General features: G+C 40.6%; 1 protein-coding gene across 5 annotated transcripts in view; it reads right to left on the reverse strand.

The window, feature by feature from the left end:
- Window positions 1-7,487, reverse strand: part of LOC1279181 (DENN domain-containing protein 1A) — a 120,234-nt gene extending 112,747 nt beyond the window's left edge. For all 5 annotated transcript variants that reach the window (XM_061660778.1, XM_061660775.1, XM_061660777.1 and 2 more), the window contains exons 1-2: window positions 6,627-7,487; window positions 5,294-5,458 (exon numbers count right to left, since the gene is read on the reverse strand). In XM_061660778.1, coding sequence (XP_061516762.1) covers window positions 5,294-5,458; window positions 6,627-6,643 — 182 coding nt within the window. In that variant the 5' untranslated portion in view covers window positions 6,644-7,487. The remainder of the gene's footprint in view (window positions 1-5,293; window positions 5,459-6,626) is intronic.
- Window positions 7,488-25,510: the final 18,023 nt, after the last annotated feature.

The raw sequence follows: 25,510 nt of genomic DNA on the forward strand, positions 1-25,510 counted from the left end.
GGAACGGATGGACACGAATGCTACTTCCGAGCGGTCCGATTATGATGATGGCCGATGAATTCCATCTTCCAAGGCGACAACAAATAATAATAAGCTCGCACTGCTCGTCTCTTTCATGGTGGTGCTGCTGCTTCTTCACCATCGGAAGTGCACCGTAATTGATGCTGGTACTGACATTAATACAGAACCACACATACACACATACTCGGTGATGTCCAGCACACCGGAAACGGTGCTCCAATTCATATGAAGCCACAAGCAGCAGCAGCAGCAGCACCAGCAACAAGATCTCGCGCCCTCTGTCGCAACAAAATTGCCGGAGTGTACCTCATCAAGCGGGTCTTCGGGTCTACCACAGCTTGCATCGCATGTCTTGTGATGATGGTAAACACACAACCAACAGGGCAGCGCCATCGGAATGTGACATTCCTTTCCTCTCGGGTCGTCATCCCGAATGGCGGAAGAAAAACGGTTCGTCACGGGGTGTCGTCAAACCTTCACAGAGATCGATTCAACCGATGCGGCGGCCGATGTATTATGAAGGGTATCGAGTTGCAGAAGGGCAACGGCGCATGGACCGGAAACTTCTCGCCCGCTCCGTGTTTCGTAATCGATGAACCGGAACGCAAGAGGAGCTCGTCGACAGCTAGTGGCTAGTGAAGACATTTACGACCATTACATGATAATTTGTATGGAACAAGCAAACCCAGACCGCCAGACGCACACCCGCTCCCAGAAGCCAATTACTGGATTGGCTGAACTCCCCAAAAAGCCTTAATGCTTATTTGCCTTTCGTTAGAATCTCGCTCCCTGGTGGCCGACATCCGAAAAGGCTATCCATATATCGTTTTTCCTAATCATCATCAACACACGCCGACTCGGCCATGGCGACCTTCAGCTGGTCGATAAATGCTTAGCTCGCTAATCTTGTTACTGTTAACTCCCCTGCCTCTCAGCGCTCGTTTGGATATGTAATTCGATAATATGTACAAAGCCTCGTGTGCCAGTGCTAGTGTTAACGTCATCAACCCCTCGGGACATCATCGAGAATTGGGCCTAACGTAGGGCATAGCCTAGCCAACTGTTGCGCATGGGACAGTTCAAGCGCAAACTCTCCCCCTATTTCTCTCGGAATTCGATCACAGCTAGCGGATCATCACAATGAGCCAAGGGAAAGGAAACACCGAACATAAACAAATAACCAACACGACCACACAGCTCTCTCTTTCTCTTTGTCTCTCTCCCTAAATGACGATGCCAATCCCTTAAGCATTAGAAGGTATCATCGCCGGTGGCGTTTCGAAACACCACATCAAAACGACACCGAGCACACCACATCCGGATGCACCTTTCGTCATTAACAAGGGAAGTCCACCCACAGTAGCGTTACGCATAACGTTAGCATGTGTGTGGTGGCGTAACGTAACGGGGAACGCACCCGTAAATGCTCGGCCAGTTTGCATAACGTACGTGCCAAATCGAGAGGGACGGTTTTCGAGTGTACTTGGAGGCAAAACTCCACTGGCCAGTGTCACACCGAGCACGTACGACGACATTTGCGCACCCGCCGAGTACCGTCGGGTAGAGCTGCGTGCCGTTGCGCGTTCCTAATGATGGAACGCGCGCCTGGACACTCCCGCACGAATTGGTCAACGTGAACTGATAATGAATGCTTGCCGATGTGGTCATCCAGACACGACACACGACGGCTAAGGTAAAGTCGATATGGTCAAACAAATCGAAAACTGCCTCAATACTTGCCAGCGGGCAAGTGCATTGCAAATGCGCACACATGTCGCGTGATATCGGGTGATTTGGTATGTGTGTTTAGTGTGCATGATTTCGCCGCTGCTGGGTCGTTTAATTCACCATCACATCACATCAACGGAAGTGGGGATTGTGTGTAGAGCAATTTGACATTGTTTGCATTCCGATGTCATTGTCGTGTGACAGCGAAAAGGTAGAATTCCCTTATTTCCCATTATTTAATGACCACACGGTTTTATTACGTTTGCAAAGTGATATTATTAAGACGTAACGAAGTATTATTATGTGAAGGGAGGAGGGTTTAATTTATTCGCCAAGCAAACGCTATCTTAACCTTCGTTTCCATAATCAAAACTACACTTACACCAAAACTGCTTTACTTCTAGAACCACCTAACCGGGCTGGTGAATTAGCAATTTTATTGGCGTAAAAATGTATGGATTTAATTTATTTTATAATTGTATGAAAAAATACTTCTTTTTATTAACTTTATGATGTATGGCTTTGAGCAACATAAATTTAATGCACAAATGATTCAACTAACACTAATAAACCGCCATGACCTCCTGATTATCGGGTCAAGCATATCAATCTATATGACTGTAGAAGATTATTTGGAGCTAGACAACATTTGAAATAGAATCTATGAATATAAGTATACGCATTTCCATGGATATCATTAGAAAATTAACGACTAAACCGAAACCAAAACTTTTTATTATATGCATTACCTACCCGTGTAGATGGTTATGGAAGTAACCGGTATAAATATACATTTAAAAAATAGATCAAATGAATTTATAAAATTCGAAATTGACGTTCACTGTTTAAAAACATGTTTTTCTAGGTATTTTGAAAAACGATTCGGATCGATTCAATTTTCCAATTCGAAAATTAATATAAAATTAATGAGCCAAACATACCCGGATAGATGGTTATAGAAATGAAGGTTAACAAAGATTTGGCACACATTATCACTTCTTAAGCAAAATACACAAACGCACGCAATGCATGCAATACCGTTAGAGCATTACTGAATTAGAAATGGATGATTTTGCCACCAACACTTCACCATAATGATGAACGGTGTTAGACAAAACTAATCGGTTTTGACGCCTCAGAAAAATACGACCATGAACCAGGAACGCTGTTGTGTACTCTACGACCGATTAGAGCGAGTTCACTGCGTTACGAACAGTGCCACTTTCTTCTATTTTCCTGCTTTATCTCGCCATTTAAAGCGGACTTGCGTTCTATATACCGGGAGGATTAGATTGAAAGAGCCATAACAATGTGATGCTGCACTGACCAATCAAGAACAGTGTACTGTGTCAAGTGGCTTTGGTACGATGGTTAGCATTCATCTTGGCAACTTGTTGTAATATGAATACTAACGACTTGAAATGTCTCCCAGTTAAGCGCTAACGAAACGATTTTTTCCATCATAAAACTCTTCAACTTCAACGTTTGATAACTAACATTTTATGGACACATAAAGCCCTAAATATCAAAAAAGAAAGATATAAACCATAGATAAATTATTCTTACTTCAATAGGCAAGCTTTTCTAACACACAAATTGATTATAATTGGTTAAAAGATTAGAAAAACAATAAAATTCAGCACAAAGGATGCATACAAAAGAAGGACAAAAGCGAGGGATTACCCATGCTTTGACAATAACAAAGGCTACCAGCTCGCATCAAATCTACTTACGCTGTCTACGCCAGCATAAAGAAATTGTGAATAGACCACACTAATTGCGTGAAAGTGGACGGTCTTGGAACCGGAATTAACGATTAGCAAACGATGGCGCTAAACCATGTTCGGGTAGTACTCAAACCGCAAAAGCAAAGAACGGAAAGTGTTCGCGTACGACAGTGGCTGATAAGCAAGTGAGGAGCGTTAGTAAATAAAACTAACAGATTAAACGAGACAGCGTATTGTAAGAACACTGAACTTTGTGAAGAGTCGGTAAATTCAAGGTTCATGATTTGTTATTACTAAAGCCGCTCACATCGGTAAGCTTGAAAGTCTGTCCAACCTTGTATTAATCATGATTATTCGTATTCATATTATAATTACATTCAATTAAATAACATTTCTACGGCATTAGTGTACTTCATATGATATGATGAGTTGCTGTTTGACTACGTGTGTACGAGTAGGTTGGTTACATCAACATATAAATAACACACTGCCAACCAATAAACAAAGTGAAATAGTACTAACAACAGGAATCTACAAACATTAACTGAATTGTGTTTTGTTTGAGGACCTCAAGCGACAAGCAAAACAGAACATATTATTGTGATACCTATTTGTTTAAACAAAAATTAACGTCAAATAAACAAGACGTAGACATTACAAAAATACCTACGCACCATAAGAAAGCAAACCCAGTGTTTTCGATTTACATTATAACACAACGATATATAGCTCTAAACATTACGCAAGTTTTGGCTAGACGCTATGAGCAATCAATCAATTTTAGTGGCGGACAAAAACCAAGTGGATTTTTCCACAATATTTGCACTGATTAACCCAACCCTGTTTGTCAAGGTCAACGCTCTGTTTGGCAAGCATGTAAGCCGTCTAGCCATCATAAAGGTGTAAACAAGCAAAGTCACAATCAAAAAATGCGGGAAAAACCATTCCATTCCATCACACAGGGCACAATATTAGAGATTCAAATTGCAAATAAATTTTCATAACTAACAAATCCTCCCCCAAACGACCTTTTCCTACAATCGCTCGCGAACACTTCAAAGTGACTGTAATAAACAGTATATAACCCCCAACAGCTCCATCTAACGATCAAAAGCAAACACCAAAGCGCGACAGAAACAGCACGCGGGCTCACCAATCGTAGTCACCGTGTGCAGAGCAACATGATTACTCTTGGTGGTACTGTTTAAAATTCGCTCATTAGGAGGCATTTTTCGTCCGATTTCCTTCCGTCCGGTCCGGCACCTACTAACAAGCAACACACACACTCGATGAGGGCCGGTGGCACACCGTGGCTGGCGCTGCGGCAAGCATAAATAACAATTCACGGTCGAAAAGCGAAGCGATAAAAGTCAAATCATCGTCGTCAGCACCATGGTGGAATTCGTTGTTGGGTGGAGGGCTGTTTTTTTTTCTATCACTCTCTTTCTCTGTCATCCCTCTCCACTCTCTCTACGCTGATAAGTGAATTCTAATTGTGTACGTCACGAAATCGTAGTCCGCACAGAATGAATGACAGTGGGCAACTGTTGAATTTGCCTTGGAAGGGCTTCCGATTCGAGTTTCGCCTTTGCCAAGGGGTGAAACACACACACACACACACACAAAACAATTCCGTTTTATTGGTTCTGGAAAATGGAAGGCGAGAAAAATTAGAAACCAACGACCAAAGTGAGCCAAAAAGGTATTTTCATCAGACATTCTCGAGTGACGCGTGACTATTTCTGATGAGAGAGTGAACACACACACTTGTTGTTTAACTTTTCCATTCGTCCCCTCTGACAGGTGAGACTACTTACCTTTCGAAGGCGCACGGATACGCGAACGCCGGAATGTCGGCCGTAACCTTCGCATCCTTGAACGACTCCGGGAAGCTTTCCACGATCTGGCCGGGCGCACTGTTGTCCTCCCCCGTACCCGGAGCAATCTCGCACCAGAACTCAAACAGTCGGCTGACATCCTCCCTGCAAGCAAGTAGGAAGAAACAAAGAAAAAGAATTCGATAAGAAAAGCGATATTTTAGGCTCGGAAAACGTTTAACAGACACGCACTCTCGCGCCAAACGCCACAAATACAAAAATTGGTTCGTATTCGAGGAAACGCAACAAATTGACGTTTGAAGCAGTTTTAGATACGCCTGCTTCGATTCCGGAAAGCATGACAGGATAACGAGCAATCTATTTCGATTTTCCTTGGATGAAAAAAATCACTCCCCCTCCCCCTCTCGCCAAGCAACCGTTGAAAGCGCGGAGCATTAGGCCTTGTGTTGAGGCAGGCTCTCGGAATCGAGCTGTGACAGCAACAGCGGAGAAGGAGAAAAAAATACAACCAGGGCACACCTTATTTTTCCTTCACCCGAGTGGAGAAAATCTAGAGCAGCATCGAGCAGGCCAGCAAGAAAAGGGAGCGAAAAGACGCCCTCCCGACATCCCGAAAATCTAGAGGCAGCGAGAAAAACGGGCCTTTTTGTTGCTGTGATGTGGTGACGAATGAAGGAGAAGAAAAGCAGCTTCCGACGAAAGAAAAGTGGTTCAATCTCTCTCGATCTCTCTTGTGTTGTTAAAAGTCGTGGTGGGTTTTGGGGAGGGGGGGGGGGGGGAAGCTGTTGTTTAGGTCGGAAAAATGAGTTGAGTGAAAAACAGGGTGCGAAATAAATCATAGCAGCTGTAGTAGTAACGCACACACATACACCTCTTCAGCGCACGTGTGTGAGTAGCGCATCTCTACACCAGCTCGCATTTCGTCCTTCGGGGACTACGCGAATACTCTCTCTCTCTCTCTCTCGCTCACAAAAACACAGCCTGCTGGGTGCAAAAGGGATGCTGCTGTCATCTCTCGCCGTTCTCAAATTACGCTGCTCGCCCTAGATTTTCTTCTATTCTATCCAACCTTGCCTCGCTGTCCTTGTAAACCGTTGGACCGCGTGATGAATGAATGACCCATACCAACAAACACACACACACCCTCCCAGAAGAGCCAACAGAGCAAGGAACAAAAAATCTGGGTCCACTCCAATTCCACTTGTGCGTTTACTACGCCCCGGACACTTCTGGACACGGACAGGTCAATGGGCGGAAAATTGTGGTCGGGTCTGTTGTATGCCTGCTTCCCGTACTACGGGCGCATACTTACTTGATTCGGGAGTTCATGTCACTCCGAAGGGACTCCCTGCGGGTGGAGGGAGTGGTGGGGACACTGCTTCGTCGTACTGCTCCGGGGAGAAGGGGGCGGTTGTAGTAGTAGTACTAGCACTCCCGAAACCCTGCACACACACACACACGGGAGCGATTGAGCGTGAAATAATCACTACGGGCTGATTACAGCTTCTCTGTGACGCGCCCACACACAGCCTCACGGGATCGATTGGAAGCAGCACTTTTTTCTGTGCTACCAAGGGCGCTACCACCAATTTGCACTATTCACACAACACACACACCTACACAACACCAGATTGCTGCTGGGCAACAAAATCTCGGGAAGACACACGCATACACACACACCTACGGCTGAGACACTGCTGCCCCAGAGCTTGTCGATTTCTTTTTCTGACACTTTTGACTCGGCAAGTGAGTGATTGCAATTTTTCTTCCCCTCAGCATCTACTACATCTCCACATCTGCAACACCTCCACCCTCCCCCTTCACTGTATGGGACTGTAGTGCAGCACACAACAGATTCACACACACAGACGCACACACATACACAGCCTACACACGTGCCAGACAGCAAATTTCTATTGTTTCACGGACATATTGCACTAGAAAAGCTGCTTTTTTTCCTTTCACAACAGCATTGAAACTGCAAACGAAGCACCACTAGCTGCCCCTCACACACAGTCACAACGACACCGCAGCAACAACGGGGGTACAGGGAACACACACAATCTTTTCACAACGGGTGCGGACACATCGATGTGTGCTGTTCAATTGTTTATTCGCTTGCAAATACAACGGGGCGAGTGCGTGTTATCCGTGACCGAATGCGAACGATGGCCGAATAATCGGGTAGGCATGGTGACGCCCCGTTGCGCAAGGCGAGGGTTTTTGACGTTCAAAAATTGCTGCATCTCGCTCATTTGCTCTCGCCGTCCTTTACTCGCTTAAAGCCCAGTTGACATTTTCGAGCACAAATGATCGGAAATTCGAGCAAAGTCCATTAACCTTAAGCTTTTAATTTTTGAAAAAGTCCTTTAATTCAACTGTTATGCGGCATTTTAGTTGCTTTCTTCTAGATTAGCTCGACAATGATGTTTCCTATCGTTAAAGTTGAACATGTAGCCAATTTATACTTAAATAATTACGATTTTTTTAAAAATAAAATAACGTCACAAAAAATTAGCGTTTGTTTTTCATCAAAAACCAAAGCTATGAATGTAAAATGAGCTCGACGACGATAGAAGAAAGTATAATTTACGAATACACCACATCTTGGCGCTTTCAACACAATTGATCACACACAAATCCACAGTTTTAGGCGTATCGAGTACTAGTCGAGCAGATATGGAAAAACATTTCGAGCAAATGTCACTTAGGTATGTTCTCGCTCGATTGGTTACCTGATGCGAAATTGTAGTGCTCAATTTTGTTAATTATTTTGAATAAAAATCAACAAGAAATAAGTACACGTATTATTTTATTCATAACTGAAAGGTTTTAAATTACAGGCGGTCCCCGAGATACACGTTTAATGAGGACCGAAAACGTCCGCAAAATACCGCGTATCTCGAATTTCCACGTAAGTGGAATCTCTTGATTTCCAGCTAAAATATCACTAATTTTCGTGTAATTTTTCGAGTAGGGGGCGGTTGTAGTCACTTTATAAACTATTTGATATGATTCTGACTGAATATAACAGTTTTCCCAAGCGCCACAGATTAAGCTTAAACGACTTGAAATTGAATATCCATAGAAAAAAATGAAAGCTACACAGCTTCATTGGTTTGATCAATAGATGGCGTATTAACACTGATAATTATATTGCTATCCTTTTTTTGCAATGTGTTTCGACATGCTTCATCTTATCATGACCTATATAGCCTTCTAACTTTGCGAGCAAAAATCTATAAGATTGGTCGTGTGGTCAGATACGTGGGTATTAACACCAACGACCATTACTCAAATCTCACTTGCTTCAGTGCTGGTGGTTTCCATTGGAGTTTAGTATTTAAACAATCGTATCGCCGTTCTAGTTCTAGCGATGCATAACTTCAATGCGAAACCATAAAACAGTACAGAGGAAATGAGAAAGCTCTCCTCCAAGCGATGAAGCTCAACTGATTGGGGTATCCCACCAACAGATAGCGCCACCAGCTTTTTTGCTATTTTTAGAATGCATGAGTCGTTTGCCGTCTGCTAAACGAAGTCTTTCTATATTCCGTTTAGGTAGAGAACTTGAGTCGTTTAGAAGCCGTTTAGTGGTCGTTTAGTGTATTTGTGGCACTTGGGTTAAACCTTTTGAAATACCCAGGTGACAACTGTTCTACATTTTTAGCTTAAACTCCTCAAGAACAGCTCGATTTAACCCATTGCCTCATATAAACGCTTGAAAACATGGGTGTGTGGGTGAACAACGATGTGTTGAAGCGTTGAAGTTTATGTCAGAACTTCGGTAAAAGCCAGGCAAACAGGAAGCTTGCAGTTTCGTCTTCGGTGTACAACAATCAAAACACTGAGTAAGAAGAAATAAACGATCTATCCAGGAGTATCAGAATAGCACGGAAGCGCATGAATCAACAAAAAAAAGTGAAAGAGTGTTTTACAATAAACTTTTTGTTTGATACGGATTGAAAAGTACACATGTTTTGTCTTGGGCCGGTAGCTTTTGCACAACGTGATGACAATTCTCAAAATGGCACCAGCAAAAACGCTTCACTCTGACGTTTCAACTGTTATAATAAGCTTAAAGTCGTTGATATCGCCAGTTCTTTAAGCTAACTTAAAGCCTGCTCTTTAAGCTTCCAGCAGCTCGAAAAACGAAAAAATCTACTCGAAAATGTCACTTGGGTAGTTTCTAACATTCGATCAAAACGGAAATTATTTGGCAATTTAAAATTGATGTGTCAAATCAGTAAAATTTGTTCAAAGAATTGTCAAATTTAGAAAACCGCGGACCTCCGAATCCGCGTATAAGAGGTACAAATGGACATACCCAACCAATGGAGCTTCCACTCTTGGAGAGCTTTTTAATTCCCTCTGTACTGTTGTATGGTGTTGCATTGAAGTTATGCATCGCTAGAACTAGAACGGTGATACGATTGTTTAAATACTAAACTCCAATGGAAACCACCAGCACTGAAGCAAGTGAGAATTGAGTAGTGGTCTTTAGTTTCGATACCCACGCATCGGACCACACGACCATTCATATAGATTTTTGCTTGGAAAGTTAGAAGGCTATCCCAAGTGCCACAAATCCACTAAACGACCACTAAACGGCTTCTAAACGAATCAAGCACTCTACCTAAACGGAATATAGAAAGACTTCGTTTAGCATACGGCAAACGACTCATGCATTCTAAAAATAGCAAAAAAGCTGGTGGCGCTATCTGTTGCTGGGATACCCCAACCAGTTGAGCTTCATCGCTTGGAGGAGAGCTTTCTCATTTCCTCTGTACTGTTTTATGGTTTCGCATTGAAGTTATGCATCGCTAGAACTAGAACGGCGATACCCCAAGCGCCACATATTAAGCTTAAACGACTGGAAAATTGAATATCCATAGAAAAAAATGAAAGCTCCACAGCTTCATTGGTTTGATCAATAGATGGCGTATTACAACTCATCATTATATTGCTATCCTTTTCTTGCAATGTGTTTCGACAAGTTTCATCTTATCATGAGCTATATAGCCTTCTAACTTTCCGAGCAAAAATCTATATGAATGGTCTTGTGGTCAGATACGTGGGTATCAACACCAACTACCATTACTCAAATCTCACTTGCTTCAATGCTGGTGGTTTCCATTGGAGTTTAGTATTTAAACAATCGTATCGCCGTTCTAGTTCTAGCGATGCATAACTTCAATGCGAAACCATACAACAGTACAGAGGAAATGAGAAAGCTCTCCTCCAAGCGAGGAAGCTCCGCTGGTTGGGAATCCCACAAACAGATGGCGCCACCAGCTTTTTTGCTATTTTTAGAATGCATGAGTCGTTTGCCGTCTGCTAAACGAAGTCTTTCTATATTCCGTTTAGGCAGAGTGCTTGAGTCGTTTAGAAGCCGTTTAGTGGTCGTTTAGTGGATTTGTGGCACTTGGGACGATTGTTTAAATACTAAACTCCAATGGAAACCACCAGCACTGAAGCAAGTGAGATTTGAGTAATGGTCGTTGGTGTTAATACCCACGTATCTGACCACACGACCAATCTTATAGATTTTTGCTCGCAAAGTTAGAAGGCTATATAGGTCATGATAAGATGAAGCATGTCGAAACACATTGCAAGAAAAGGATAGCAATATAATTATCAGTGTTAATACGCCATCTATTGATCAAACCAATGAAGCTGTGGAGCTTTCATTTTTTTTCTATGGATATTCAATTTTCCAGTCGTTTAAGCTTAATCTGTGGCGCTTGGGATATAGGTCATGATAAGATGAAACTTGCCGAAACACATTGCAAGAAAAGAACCAAGCAAAGTGGTGTACGTTTATTTTTTGGTTCATTTAATTTTGCCCACCAACATAATCGCACACCAGCGCGAGCTATTTTGGCGGCCATCTTTAACCCTCAAAAACCCTCACAACGACTTACAAAAACAATCACCAGCAAAGGAAAATCGCACCGATTTGGAGCGTTGGCGAACTCACGAAAATCGGGTTTTGGGTGTTTACAGCGACCTCTATCTGTGAGATGTGTAATGTGAGTTGTGAAACGGATTGCGCTTTTGAAAAAGCAGTGAAATTTTTCAATTCAAAAAATCCGTTACACAATAAAAATCGAATAAAACATGTTAAAACTTCCTTTTTTCTTTTGGTCGTTCGTATATCCCTATCTTATGGCTGTTTTTCTTCATTTCGAATAAGAAAGTAATAATTCCTTTGTAAAACCTTTAGAACGATTAAATGATTATCTGTATTTCAACTATTGCGATGGATTCATTCCATTTGCTCTTACTCCCACAGTGATTGCCTTATTTATTCAGTGCATTACTATACTGACCGACTTAATAGCTAAAAATAGCTGTCAAACATGAAAATAAAATATAATTACACGCTCTATCACATCAAGATAAATACTATTTGTTATTTGTTTATTAAAAATTCAACGGATCGTTTGGTTCCTCGAAGCATTCAATACTGAACAAAACATTAGCTCGAGATGCTTTTTAAATCCATAATCAGTTTATTATTTATACCACATTAATTGTCAGGTTAGCATAACCTTGACATCTAAAACGCATGCGGCTCTTTTTTTACTTCATTCCACATTTCATTCTTTCGAATTCATTTACTTCTATACCGTTGGCATACAATCACAGTGAGACGCACTTTATGCTCAGAATGCAATAAGCATTGTAAATAATCCACCAGAAGAGCTCTCAATGCAATCCTAACAGTTTAATGTCACAACATTCCTCTCAAAGTACGCTTCTGCTAAACCACCAATCAGTCGAACGAATCGAAAAGCCCAAGCCCACCCGGAAACGGCTAGGTACAATTGGCATCAGCGCCATTCGTGTGATCGTTGCATTGACCTGCATTTCACAGTCCGTTATGTCGTTGTTTGATTACTATCGATTCTATCGATCCGAATACCGTCATTTGTGTGGGTGAGTGTGTCTCTTTGCGTATGCAAACTTATGCATTTTTCCTAATCATTGATCACCATCCTCTTCAGGCCCCATCGGTTCTTCCGGTGTGTTTGGCGTACGCATCTCCGGAACAAAGTTGGTAGCCCGACTTCACGAGAACTTCACTTCCACCAAACCGATGAAACAACATTGTTATGAATTGTTATCTAACACCTTTCTATCCAATTTTGGGGAGGTGAGCATTCAACGGTGGTCACCTGCCTGCACTGAACATACACAGTACAGCGGCCCACCGCTTGGTGGTTCCGGTTGGGTTAGGGCCTATTGAAAATGCATTAATAATTGTCGCCAGTTCAACGGCGAACACACATGGCCCCCGTGCTCACCGATCGCCTCCGGTGTAGCTTCCGGTGCGTTGTCTCGTGTGATTATCGATAGACAATAATAACGACGCGCCGTGCCGCACAGTAGGTCAATTATATGGTGTGGCCAAAAGTGTGACGGAAAAAGGCACGTGGTATGGGAGGGAAGTGTGGAAAAATGATGCTCTTTGCCTGCAACACATTATCCGCCAGATAATCTGATGAGCATGATTAAGTTGCAGTACAGTAGTGCAGTGCAATGCAGTACTGTACAGTGCAGTGGATGTGGAGTGTTTGTTGAGTGAATGATTTTGTTTGCGTATTTATCTCACGTTAGATGAGCTGGAAGGATTTCATACATTTGATGCAACTTTAGATTGTCTGCTTTGCTACATTTTTAAATTGAGAACTTCATAAAACAGGCCGATAGTTGGTTATCCGCAAAAAAAACGCTATACATTCTTTGTTTATTTGAATAGAACAATGTCAAAATTGTAAACTTTGTGATTGATCTGAATGTATTGTAATAGATTTATTTCGAATGCTAAACCAAACACCCAGACACGTGTACCAAACACCTAGACACGAAAACATTAAAAAGGGCAGTGGCAGTGGAAATAGGGCAGTGGAAGCAATTAAAAGCATTTGGGTGGGTTTCTAACTAAGGGATTGTTACGGAAATATGCATCTCTGGGGTAAAACGCACCTTTCCAGATTTCCTCTTAAAAACGCGTTTTGGAAAAAGCGCACCAAGAGCGAGCTAAAATATGGTTTTTCTAAGAATTATACAGCTCTACATGCACAGAAATCCCAAATTTAACAAAACAAAAAAGCCAACGGTTCGGGCACGTTTTGATGTAATTTTGCTTTCCGCTCGGCTACGGGATAAACCTCAAAAACTCGTTGTTTTTCATATATGTGGCATACATAGTTCTATTAATTAGAATCAGAGCTTTAAATTGCACATAGCTTTGTGGGTTAGTAATTAGTTTTATCGTGTTTTAATCTAAAATGTTTGCAACTATGAACTACGGCATAATTTATCCAACAGATCAGGGTAAAATGCTACAGTTAGTGCAGTTCAAACTATAATGAGTTTTATTATAGTTGGTATTTATTAGGCAGCACTTATCTCCGGTGTTGTGGTGTGTTGTTAAGTTACCTTTTTATCCCATTACTAAATAGTCTGTTCCCGATATACGCTGTTTATACGATTCCGAGACATCCGCATAACTCAAATATCACGTTGTTTAGCCAAAATATTTCGGAAAAATGAGTATTTTTAATAAAATTTAGTATTTTTGTATAATCATTTGATTCATAAGATTCGTGTAATTTTTTTGAGTGGTTTAATTTTTTTTATCACAATGCAATTTATTTTGTATTAAAAGCAAATTGAAATGATTTGGCACATAAACTGTCAAATTTATAAAACGTATCTCGGATACTATACTGTAGAGGATTTTATCCCAGCACAGGGTTCATTTGTTTAGAAAACGACATTGGCGGATTTTCCTATAAGCGGACTGAGCGGCCGCGGGGGGCCCCGGCCTGAAGGGGGCCCCGAGCTAAACTTTCATATGTTAGATCACTTTTATAAACGATTGATTTTTTGTTAATAAAACACAAACGAACGGAAAACTAAATCATTCTCAAAGTAGTACATTCTTACAAGTAAGTGTGTGGAATGTGTTGATAAAAAAATTAAGTTAAAGTTGTTACGAACTTTGGAGATAATTTTTGAAGGCCAAAACAAATATTACATACTTTCGCAGTCTTGCATATTAAAAACAATAAATCCTCTCCTGACAATAAGACATAAAGAAGCTCCTGGGACGATTAATTTAGATTTTTTAAGAACTTCCTAAACGGTCTCGATTGCAAGGACGAAAAGACTACAAATACGCAAGAGCAGGATAACCATTGTCGGACGCTTGGATTTCAGGCACATGTTATCTGTGAAACAGGAAATCACACAAGCTTTGTATAATGACTTTCACTGCTCATGTACATGAATGAGCAAACAAATGTATTGCAAACTCTGCTCTAAAAATACAAAAGTATAAATAAGTAAAATTCAGATTTGATTCATTTCAATATAAAAGACTCTTAAGGCCGGGCTACATTGATCGTACTCGCAAGTGTAATTTCGATTTTCACTAGCGCATCTGGCGGCGGCTGGTGGAAGCTTTTTTTGGTCGTCGGGGGAATGGTCGTGTTGGATCTCAAAGTTAACTAGTTTTTTCACCGTTTTTTGATGCGAAAACTGCTGAAATACTTGCACAACATATTTATCTAGCAATTACAAAGCTTTTTCAGTCCAGTTAAAGTAAAAAACATGGAAAAATAACGTATTTTCTGGAACGGCTCCAAATTGTTTGGAAAAATGCTTCGGTCAGCCGCCGCCAGGAGCGCTAGTGAAAATCAAAATTACACCAGAGAGTACGATCAATGTAGCCCGGCCTTTAGGTTGGAAAAACGATCTAATGCGTACTTGTGTTGAAAAACTACTTCAGAGAATGAAATGCTTCTTTACTCTAAACACTAGTAACACTAGTATAGCTAGTATTTAATGTAGTTTTGATGTTTGCAATACCGGAAACAACGATGATGCACATCCTAAAAATATGCAAAATATGTTAGCTTGATTACACGAAGACTATAGATGCTATTAAAATAATTAACTTACTGCCATAAAAAAACGACAGAAGAAAATTAATCCCTAACGAAATCAGGATGACGTATTTGGTATTCGTAACGAGATATTCATAAAAATGCGATATAATTTTCTGGACTTTTAAGGAAACCAGGGGCCCCATTTCTATCCCCCGCTTAGGGCCCCGAGAAGGATAAATCCGCCTCTGGAAAACGATATATTTAAGGTTTTGTAGCAATTGTTTGAAAAAAAAATGAAACGAAAGGTTATGAAAAACGGAAGTAAACCCAATGCAGTATGACCTGACTTATTAGGATATTATTGTGTGCCAGCTAATGAGTTCGCGCTCGATAGTTAGGGTTATTAGACAGATGTGATGAATGTGATGAATAAAAAAGGCACAGAAAAATTGTATTGTGAAATCTTAGTGATCCAAACGGAAAAGCTTGCTTAATAACACTGCCATGCCGGTGTTGCTATCGGTCAAAGGTACCTCGTTGGTTGGAGGTAACCCAACTATTGAGATGAAAACTGTATTAAAATAGACTCATCAGAGAAATGATACAAATTTGGCTGTAAAATAATCCCATTTCTTAAAGAAAATTAACAAAACTCAAGATTCTCTTTTAATTTCGCGATGAGTCTTCATACATAAGATGGAAGATAACTACCCATTAGGTGTTAATAACTGCTATGGAGCAATGGCGGATCTAACGGTAGGCGGACTATGCGGTCGCCTGGGGCCCCGCCGATATAGGGGCCCCGTAGATTACCATTATATATTATGCCGTATGGACAGAGTACTAGCGACAAGCGCCCTCGGAAGGATGGCCGTTGGGGCCCCAAGGCAGGCGAATCATTTGCACCCCCCCCCCCCCCTCAGCAAACATTTTGGAGCCTGCGACTGATGATCGAGGAGATCTTCAAGATCGAAAGTGTAAGAGCACGTTTCTGGCAGGGAACCAATCCTTTATAATCTCCTGAACTGTGGAGCTGTACGCTTATATTGATTTCACAATGGCTTATGAAACATTATCATTAGGCCTTTGATATGCCTTGGATGTCCCATTAGCTAAGCGCTCAAGAGTCGTGAACATCTAATTTATAGAAACAGCAAGGTCATGAACGCATGCGAGCAACCATTTTGTTATTAATACAATAATTGTGGGTTTTGTTTAATGTTATACCAAAAATAAAATTGAATGATGGGCTCAAGCCCGGAATGGACCGCCCCCCCGTAGTAAGGACTTGTACGGATTCAGATCGGATCGGAATCAAGCTAATCGAAATCGATCTAAATTTCAGCTTATCTAGAGCTAAGATATATGTAATTAGAGTTACGTTAGGAAGTAAGAAAGAATAAATTGTCTCTTTGATCGACAAACCACCGAGAAGTACGGTTGACTGTGTGAAGCTTCCATAGACTGACTATCCGGCTACGTGGTATTGAATAAAGTCTTGAAAGCCTGTATAGGCCGGCATGTCCGCATAGGACGATTATGCCAAATAAAACGGTTCTGTTGAATACACATTTTAGGGAAAGTACGCTTACCTATAACTAACACATTTGGAAACCTAACACATTTCCTAACAGGAAACCTTGAATTTATTAGCGGGTCATTTTTATTATTGATTAGCTGAATCAAAAACGATACAAAACCGCTATTCACAGTTACATTGAGTGATTAACTCGAGGAGCATCATGGATTGCCATTTACCAGAAAGAAACAACGTAAAATATAAAACAAATAGGAAACTTTCTGAACAACTTTTATTTTCCGTTTTATTTTTAATGAAACTCCAGATTACAACAGCCCAGTGCAACATGTAATTGCGAGCGCATACACAATGTGCACGACCAGATGTGCTTGTATTTCATCTCATCAGCTGTCCACTGCCACATGTATTGCCCAGAGGATGGTACATTCAAGTGGGAAAGGGGAACAAAATGCCATCCTGCCTCCGCGACCAAGTACAAGGTAAAGTGGACAATTTGCACGGGAAGAACGGGCTTTGGTTCGACAATTTTACAGCATACCAATTAGGCACCGGTTGATTGGATAGCATTAATTGGCATTATTGTATAGCACGAAGCGGGTCCGGTGGAGCACAATTTCCAAGGAGAGGCTTTCAGTCGCGATCAGTGGTGGTAGTAGCCGGGATTAAGCTGTAATTGAGAGCTTTTCCCACCCGATAAAGAGATATTCAGATGGAATGTGAGCTGAAATCGAGCGAAAGGGTTAAATCATGTAAGATCGATTCGATTGGAATTTAATGGATCAGATTTGGCAGAAAAATTGACATCATTTTGTATCAACAAACTTACGACAAAAAAAAGGTATTCATCCATACGTGATAAAAATGTTGGTTTACGTCAACGTAAAATTGTTGAAGCTTTTTACGGCTTTTTGAGACAGGACATAAAAACAATTTAAAATGTGTGAGCAATGGTAAGTGCGCGATTGAAAATTATTGAATTCATTAAAATTGATTCCATTCTCGTATTGAAACCCGTTCATTTGCAACCTGGAAAACAATAAAGTCACATTGATTGATGGATACTGTTTTTGCTTTTTTGTTTTATTTTTCTTCTTCATTGTCTTCACATGCCATACACATTATTATGCTTTTCTGTTGTGCGCGTAAATTTATACCCCATAAATGTCTGCCACACGTACCCACACGTCATTGTTCCGTGTTCGGAGCGTTTCAAGGATGATTAAAAATCGGACCATACGTACAGCAGTGGGAATCAAGCTGCTGCCTCGTCGGTTATTTAAAATTCTGTGCAATCAATTTTATATGATGTGCAAAAAAAAGAAGGTGGACACCCGGTCGGAAAGCAGTTTATAATTAAGTTTTTAAGTTTTATCACTCAACGGCGGAAGCGACAGGTTTTACACCGGTATGGGAAACGGACAGGGTAGAGGAAAAATGTCGATGCAAAACTGAAATACAGGACCCGATTTTGCAGAGAAAACGGGACAACTAATGCAACAAAAAGCTGAAACAATTGCCTAGCAGTTCGAAATAATTTAAAACACTTTTTAGTAACCGAGCGTACGTGTGACCTGGTGAAATATTGACTTAAAAAAATGCATTAATAGGAACGAATGTGAGAAAAACTTACATTTCAATCGATTCTTGCTTTCACATATGTTGCGCATATTCCGGAAGGTTGTAAAAGATTCTAATTAATCAGGAAATTGGAACAGTGGGTAGAGAATACTACCTTCAATTAAATGTAACGCTTCGATAGGGTTTGAACAAATTATTATCGTTAGGTAAGGATTGAAACATCCTAGCGTGACCCATTTTTACGGATGAGAAATGGTTGCTTTAAGCATTGGTGCATGTGTGCATGTGACATGAAAGATGAAATAAAAACAGCTCCATAATGCTCACTCCAGCCGCTCATTAGTTAAAGTGCAAAGTGCAACAGTAATTGGAATTAGGCACACGGGTAAGCCACGATCCGCGCAGGACGTTCACAATTAAGATCATCTGTTAACAAACGCGACGAGCTGGAAAAAAAATAAACATAAATGTAAACACACATACTGCACCGTGACCATGTATCATTACACACAGCCAGTAGAAGGCCATCATCAATAGCCATCTTCCTTCAGCTGCCTGCATGCTCATTGCGATTTGCGTTTACACCGTGCATGTAGGAAGCGCACGAGGAGCGCAAAGCTTTACACTACACGGTGCGAAATGTTCGCGGTGCACACGGCGAGTAATCCACAGTGCAAACAGCAGAGGCCATTAAAAATCTGAAAGCAGCACCATTAAAAGCACCAATAAAACATTAGCATCCGCACTGTGCGGTCGGTACGGATGCTGGGGATGCTTTCTACGTAATGTCGTGTGAGGTTCGTTGCCCAATAAAGGCGGAAATAATGATACCTGATCCGATGATGGTGTTATGAAGGGGGTCCATGTGTAAAACAGGTGAATGTGCTATCGAACGTGGTGGCCATTGGGATTAAGTACATACCACATTGGGGCTCATACTAATAATTTGCAAAATCATTTTTTTAAACCAAAGCCTTACAATTTATCGGCTCATGGTCTTTAAGTTAATAGACTTTCTTAGAACATAAAACAATGATAGGGACACTTTAGGATAAATCTATTACTATTGAATGCAAGTTAATCGTGTTGGACTCCAATAAGAATGGATCACCTAAAAGGACTATTTGAGATGTAAAATTAAATTTGCAAAAAAAAAAACAAATTTGCAAGAAAGTGACTTTTATTTGTACAACTCAAAATTTAAAAATAAAAATATTTTTTTCAATCATTCTTCGGGTTTAAAGTGTGTCAGTTTTACAACAACGAGATACGTGTGATCCTGAAAAAAGTATACCGTGTAAAACCTATCATTAAACCCTTTCTCGGGGAAGCTGCTTCATAACTACACGCGTGTTTTTGTATCATCTCTCTCTCTCTCTCTCTCTCTCTCTCTCTCTCTCTCTCTCTCTCTCTCTTTTGTGTAGTCTCTATATTGTTATAAGTTTTGTAAAAAAGGCAATCGAATATTTTTCAATTACAGACGAACAAGGCAATCGTGACGTGATGTCAAACTGAGAGGGTTAAACATTTAGCTAGTTCTTATTACATGTACAATTTACAGTACAGTGTTTCTTTAGCCAGCTTCAGTTTCAATCCGTAAAATCCCTATTCAACATTGTCAAATCAATGTCGAGCGTATATCGAGCAACCAATGATAGATCATTCGAGTTTCCATTGTTATTATTGAAATGTATTTAACGGGATTGAATTGTTCATTTCCGATGTTGAGCTGGCTGGAGCAACCCTGTAAGATCTCGTGAAAACTTCGGCTCTATGCGCAGAGCAACACAGCGAGCTCGATGGCAGGATTGAGTGAAATGTCAGAAATGATGTGATCAACACATAACGATGTCCTCGAGCGAGTAAAGAAATAACTGAAAACCCGAAAGCGTACTTTGTAATCTAGGATCGTTGGTGGATCTATAAACACAGTTGGTGGATCACAGCATCGACACCATCATCTCACCAGGCAGCGATTGCCAGCATAGACTTTTAAAATTCCTTCGTATTACTAACCATTATAGAAAACTCTAACTAACCAACTCCAACCATCTGACTATCCTGCTATTAGTAATCAATAAGGCACTGAACACATTAGTGGGTAAGGCAGGTCTATACATAAAATAACTGTTAGACCAAAGAAGAAGATGGCTTATGAAACACTTCAATAGTAAATGAGCTTTAACATTATTTATTCAATTGAATTCTTAAAATGCATTAAATTATTAAAATTTAAAATGCTTATAAGGGCATAGCAAAATAAAATTAAATAAATACAGCTGCTTAGAATTTGAAATAAAAATGACCTTACATAAAAATCGTGTAGCACTATTCAGATAGAAAAACTCCCATCGCGACTACATTCAAGTCACATTCCATCACATTAAAGCTACTGTAGTTCAGGGAAGCAGATAAAATCATTCCAATCACACTAACGCAACCCTTCAGCGGCGAAAACAAAAGGTAAAACATAAGCATTGCGAATTAATCTCCTGCTCACCTGTCTAGTCAATGGCTGACAGGGCAACAGGGCCGACAAGATTGTCCGTTAGATATCCCCTTGGTATGTGTCACAGTAGCAGCCGGCAATCAGATGTAAAGAAATGAATTTAAATAATTAATTACACTACACGAGACGATAACCTTGCGAACAGACGAAGGAAAAGAGGACAGATGTTACGCTGAATGGGGTAGGTGTTCTTGTGAAGAAAGCTTTTGCATTCGTTCGTCTGTTAGAAGAATTTTGTAAAACTAACGCTTCGATTATTTCATCACTTGAAGGTTTTAAGAATTTGTTTAATATTTTTCTGCATAATGGTTGACGTAACCTCATCAAAGATTAGCTCACCGGACTCATGTGCGCTGCGTAGTCATGTAAACGTTTCAAAAAGAGGATTTATCGCTTAGGTACAGTGGCATTGAACCACTTTTGTCAAGGGTCACTACAAAAATAAAATAAAAGTAGCTGTACAGTCCACTAAACGAAGCCCATCTAAAGCTTTTAGTAGCATTCCTCCTACCTTTCTCGTAATGGCTCTACGATGTGGTCCAAAAATTCGTATCGTTCGTTCCGGGCGAAGAAATACAAAATAGACAATCCAGGTGATCCGGATTGGTCTTTGAGATGGAAACGGTTCTTTTTTTTGTTTGCTTGACTGTTCTACCTTCTCGGTGAGATTGCCCCACTCGAGACCATATTTGCGGAAGCATGTGTGACCGGACCGAGTGTGCTGCGGACAGGGAAGCACTCGTACCTTACCCGTTTGGTTTCTGGGGGATAATTTTGGAGCATATTCACTGCACTGTCCTCACCGAACCGTGACCATACGAAGAGGACCTAGAAAAGAATAAAGCTTCTCACAGATGGGTTCTGCTTCGTGCGTTTCTTGTTTCGGTTAGGGAGATTTTCTACACCCTACTCTACCGACATGCTCTGGACAAACCGACGTCCGTCTGTTGGAGGGTTGCTTTTTTGCTACTCCCCTCTAGGTAGGACAAGACTATGTATGTGTGGTTTGCTTGAGGTGTGAATAAATTGCCATTAAAAACAAGAAACTTCCTCATGGCAGCCGAAAACTTTCACCCCACTGGGTGTGTTGGGATGGACCCGTTGGGCTTGGTTGTGCTTTCGGTCATTGCGGTTAGCTCATTATAAGTTTGTTAACCATCGTCAAATATAAAGCAAACCGATATTTGTCATCCTTCTTTCACTACGCCTCTTGCTACTTTATCGCTATTAGGACACTGAATTTGACAAAATAAAATACGCTTAAATCTGTATGGAAAAAGTGAGTGTTTTGTTATTTTTTTTTGTGTGCATTTATAATGTCATACACAAGCGCCTCTCGGTAGTTGAATATTCTTCTCACGAGGCTGGCGTCTCAGCGGGGTAGGCATACGTTATGCTGAATAGAAGGTTTGCTCTTTAAGCCCTTCGTCAAACGTTGCATAAACATAAGTCACTTGACGGCGATGTTACAGCTGTGTGTGTGTGTGAATGCCCAGCTTCGGAAAGATTTCTACACGTTCGATAAGACGGAACGTGTGCACTTCAGAGTTGGTGTGTCGTGTGGTCGGCGTGCGTTGTGCCGGGTGCGAGATTGTGCATAAGTAGCTGTAATTAACATTCTTGATGGGATGCAAAGAATGGGTATGAAACAAAAGAGCACGATAGCATCGAGGTTGGGCGGAGTGGGCCGATACCAGACAGTGGTTCGTTTTGCATGATCGTTTGCAAAAAAATCCTATAGAAAAAACATTAAGGCTGGGCTACATTGATCGTACTCGCACGCGTAATTTTGATTTTCACTAGCGCATCTGGCGGCGGCTGACCGAAGCATTTTGCCAAACAATTTGGAGCCGCTCCAGAAAATACGTTAATTTTCCATGTTTTTTACTTAAATCGCAGGAGAAAAGTTTTGTAAAACGTAGATACACATGTCTTGCACGCATTGCATCCATTTTTGCAATGGAAAACGATGGAAAAACTACTTAATTTTGAGATCCGGCAGGTCCATTCCCTCGATGACCAAAAAAAGCTTCCACCAGTCGCCGCCAGATGCGCTAGTGAAAATCAAAATTACGCTTGCGAGTACGATCAATGTAGCCCGGCCTTTACACATTGTTTGCCTTATAAGCCCTTATAAGAAAGTGGATGAGAAGTATTGATTTTGAACCAAATGCTTGTATATGCATGAGTTGCTGTTTTAAATGAATTCGAATGTTTTGGTGGATTATTTTTTCATCGTATTTTGCTTTTCAATTTTAACATTTGTCCTTAAATGTTCGTGTCAAATATATTTCTCTGTAGATGTTTTAGAACTTACTTACTTATACTTATATGTTTTAGAACACGACATGTTAAAATCATGAAAATACTCCTTCAATACTTGTAAAAAATTGATCGTTGTTTTAAATATATCAACATAAAGCTTAGTAACTTGATTAACATACATACTTTTGGACCCTCTGCAATTTCAGTTAGTTAGAACCAGTTAAGTTATTATTGGCTAAAGTAAGATGTACCAATCAAAGCCTTCTCTTTTGATAGCCGCCACATGGGACTCCGAAAAAAGATGTCCACCCCTCGCTGACAAGAATATTTGCTTCGTATTCCTTCTCTGGTTCAGAACTCCTCATATAATTCAGAATTCCTCACTTCTTCTCACTCGACACTTCAGAAAGGCTTAGATTCGTGTGACCGCTTTGGGCGTCCACTCGTGTTATGGGATGGCAATTTATGCTATGATCAGTTCACTTCAATGTTCATTTCACTTCTGACGCATTTAAATGACACCTCTTTTTGATTTTAAACTTTGGGGATGACATTATAATAAAGGGGAACAAATAGGGAAGATGTAATGTAATTCAAGTTGCCTCAGACAAATTGAAACATGCATGGGATTGCAAGTATGGAAACAAATAAATACATGAAAAAGTATATAAATATATAAATAAATAAAAAGTAACTTGCATTTAACGCAAATTTTATGATATTTTATCAGAAGGGACAGCTCGGCGATATTGCAAAAAAAAAATCGATGTTTAAAACTATATTTTAAATTTTATGATTTATACCTATTTGTTTTATTTTATTAATTGTGTGAATTTATTAAGATTTAAGCCGTAAGATGTAAGATGTATGTAAGATAAAATAAATGTACGCTGTATGTTCTAAAAATTGTTAATAACCATATTCTATTTGAAAATTATATTATCAATGCTTTCCATTTTAACCGAGCGAACTGATAAGCCTAATGAATTTAGTCATAGTTGTAACACAAAATGAAATAGAATGAAGGGAAAAACAATGAAAATAACTGTAATAATACTATTATTTAAAAAAATAAACACTTCAACTTAACTAATCTAAACTAACAGTTAAGAGGTTAAGAGCCATCCCACATAAAATATACCCATATCATAGCTGCTCCATCGTTCCATATTAGTTTGGAATGAATTTAGCAACGAATGAATAATACAGCACACATCATATCACTATTCCCAAGTTCATGATCATCTCACATCCGCGAAACTGTGGCTCTCTCTTTCACTCCCTCGCTCACCTACTTTCTCCAGTAGGACACATGACTCAACAGCAATGGAAAACGAAAAGCACACACACGCCATCCGGTCTCTCGCGGGCAAAACCCATCGTGGGCGCTGGCCCACTGGCGATGTTTTTCTTCCGGTTGTCTCGACCGGCATATTTTGATGTCCTGTTTGTTTTGATTCCACCATTCGCTGCATCCTCCGACCGCTGAGGTGGGGAGGTTTGGCCATACGCGCGTGCGCTAACATCATGAACGGTAAAGCCCGAACCGGGTTAGTTCATCCGAAGGTGCGTTCATCTTAAACCCGTACGTACATCTTTTACCGCTTGTCTTGAATACTAGCAGCACCTTCAAACCCTGGTGCCCACACCACCCCTACTCCTTGGCAGTGAAACCCAGACGAAGGTATGGTAAGCACACCGACAGGGACATCTCGGGCGTGTTGTCGGTGGTATCTTCGGCAAATGCAGCGGTCAGAATTATTGGCCAGCATCCTGGCAGCCGACAGTGCTTGTCGTAGGTTCGGTCGAATCGGACGCAATCATCGACCCGGCGAAATCGGTGAAATCGTAAAGCTCGGGCGTAAAACTTAGGGGTGTACCATTGGGTGACATTAGTTCGCGATATGTGCCCCAAAGTATCAATTGAGATAGTGTGTGAAGGAAAAGAAATAGTTCAATAATTTCAACAATTAATTTCCGGTATTCGGTAATATTTTGTGGATGTTATGGGAAGATTGAAGATATACTTGAAAAATGAATATGTAGAATAAGTTCTACTGAGTGGCTATTTTCTTATAAGCATTCCTTGAGTGATACTTGTGTAAGTGGTGTAAATATAATGGTGGAATGTAATTTAAAAACAAACCTGAAGCAGAACCAACTAAAGCAGAAAGCGCTATTAGAAGAAAGCTGAAACAGTCTACATTATTTTGTTTGAAAGTTGATTTGTAAAAGTGACGGAGATAAAGATGTTACACAATAACAACGACAAAGTACATCACAGTTAAAAGAGCACACCAATCTTCACTCATATTACATTCCACGTAACAATGTGTTACTGTCCCCCAATGAAAACGAGAATGCAATGCAGAGGAATAACTCTACCGAATTCCATATCCAAC

The sequence above is a fragment of the Anopheles gambiae genome, chromosome 3, assembly GCF_943734735.2.
Source record: "Anopheles gambiae chromosome 3, idAnoGambNW_F1_1, whole genome shotgun sequence".
Taxonomy (NCBI): domain Eukaryota; kingdom Metazoa; phylum Arthropoda; class Insecta; order Diptera; family Culicidae; genus Anopheles; species Anopheles gambiae.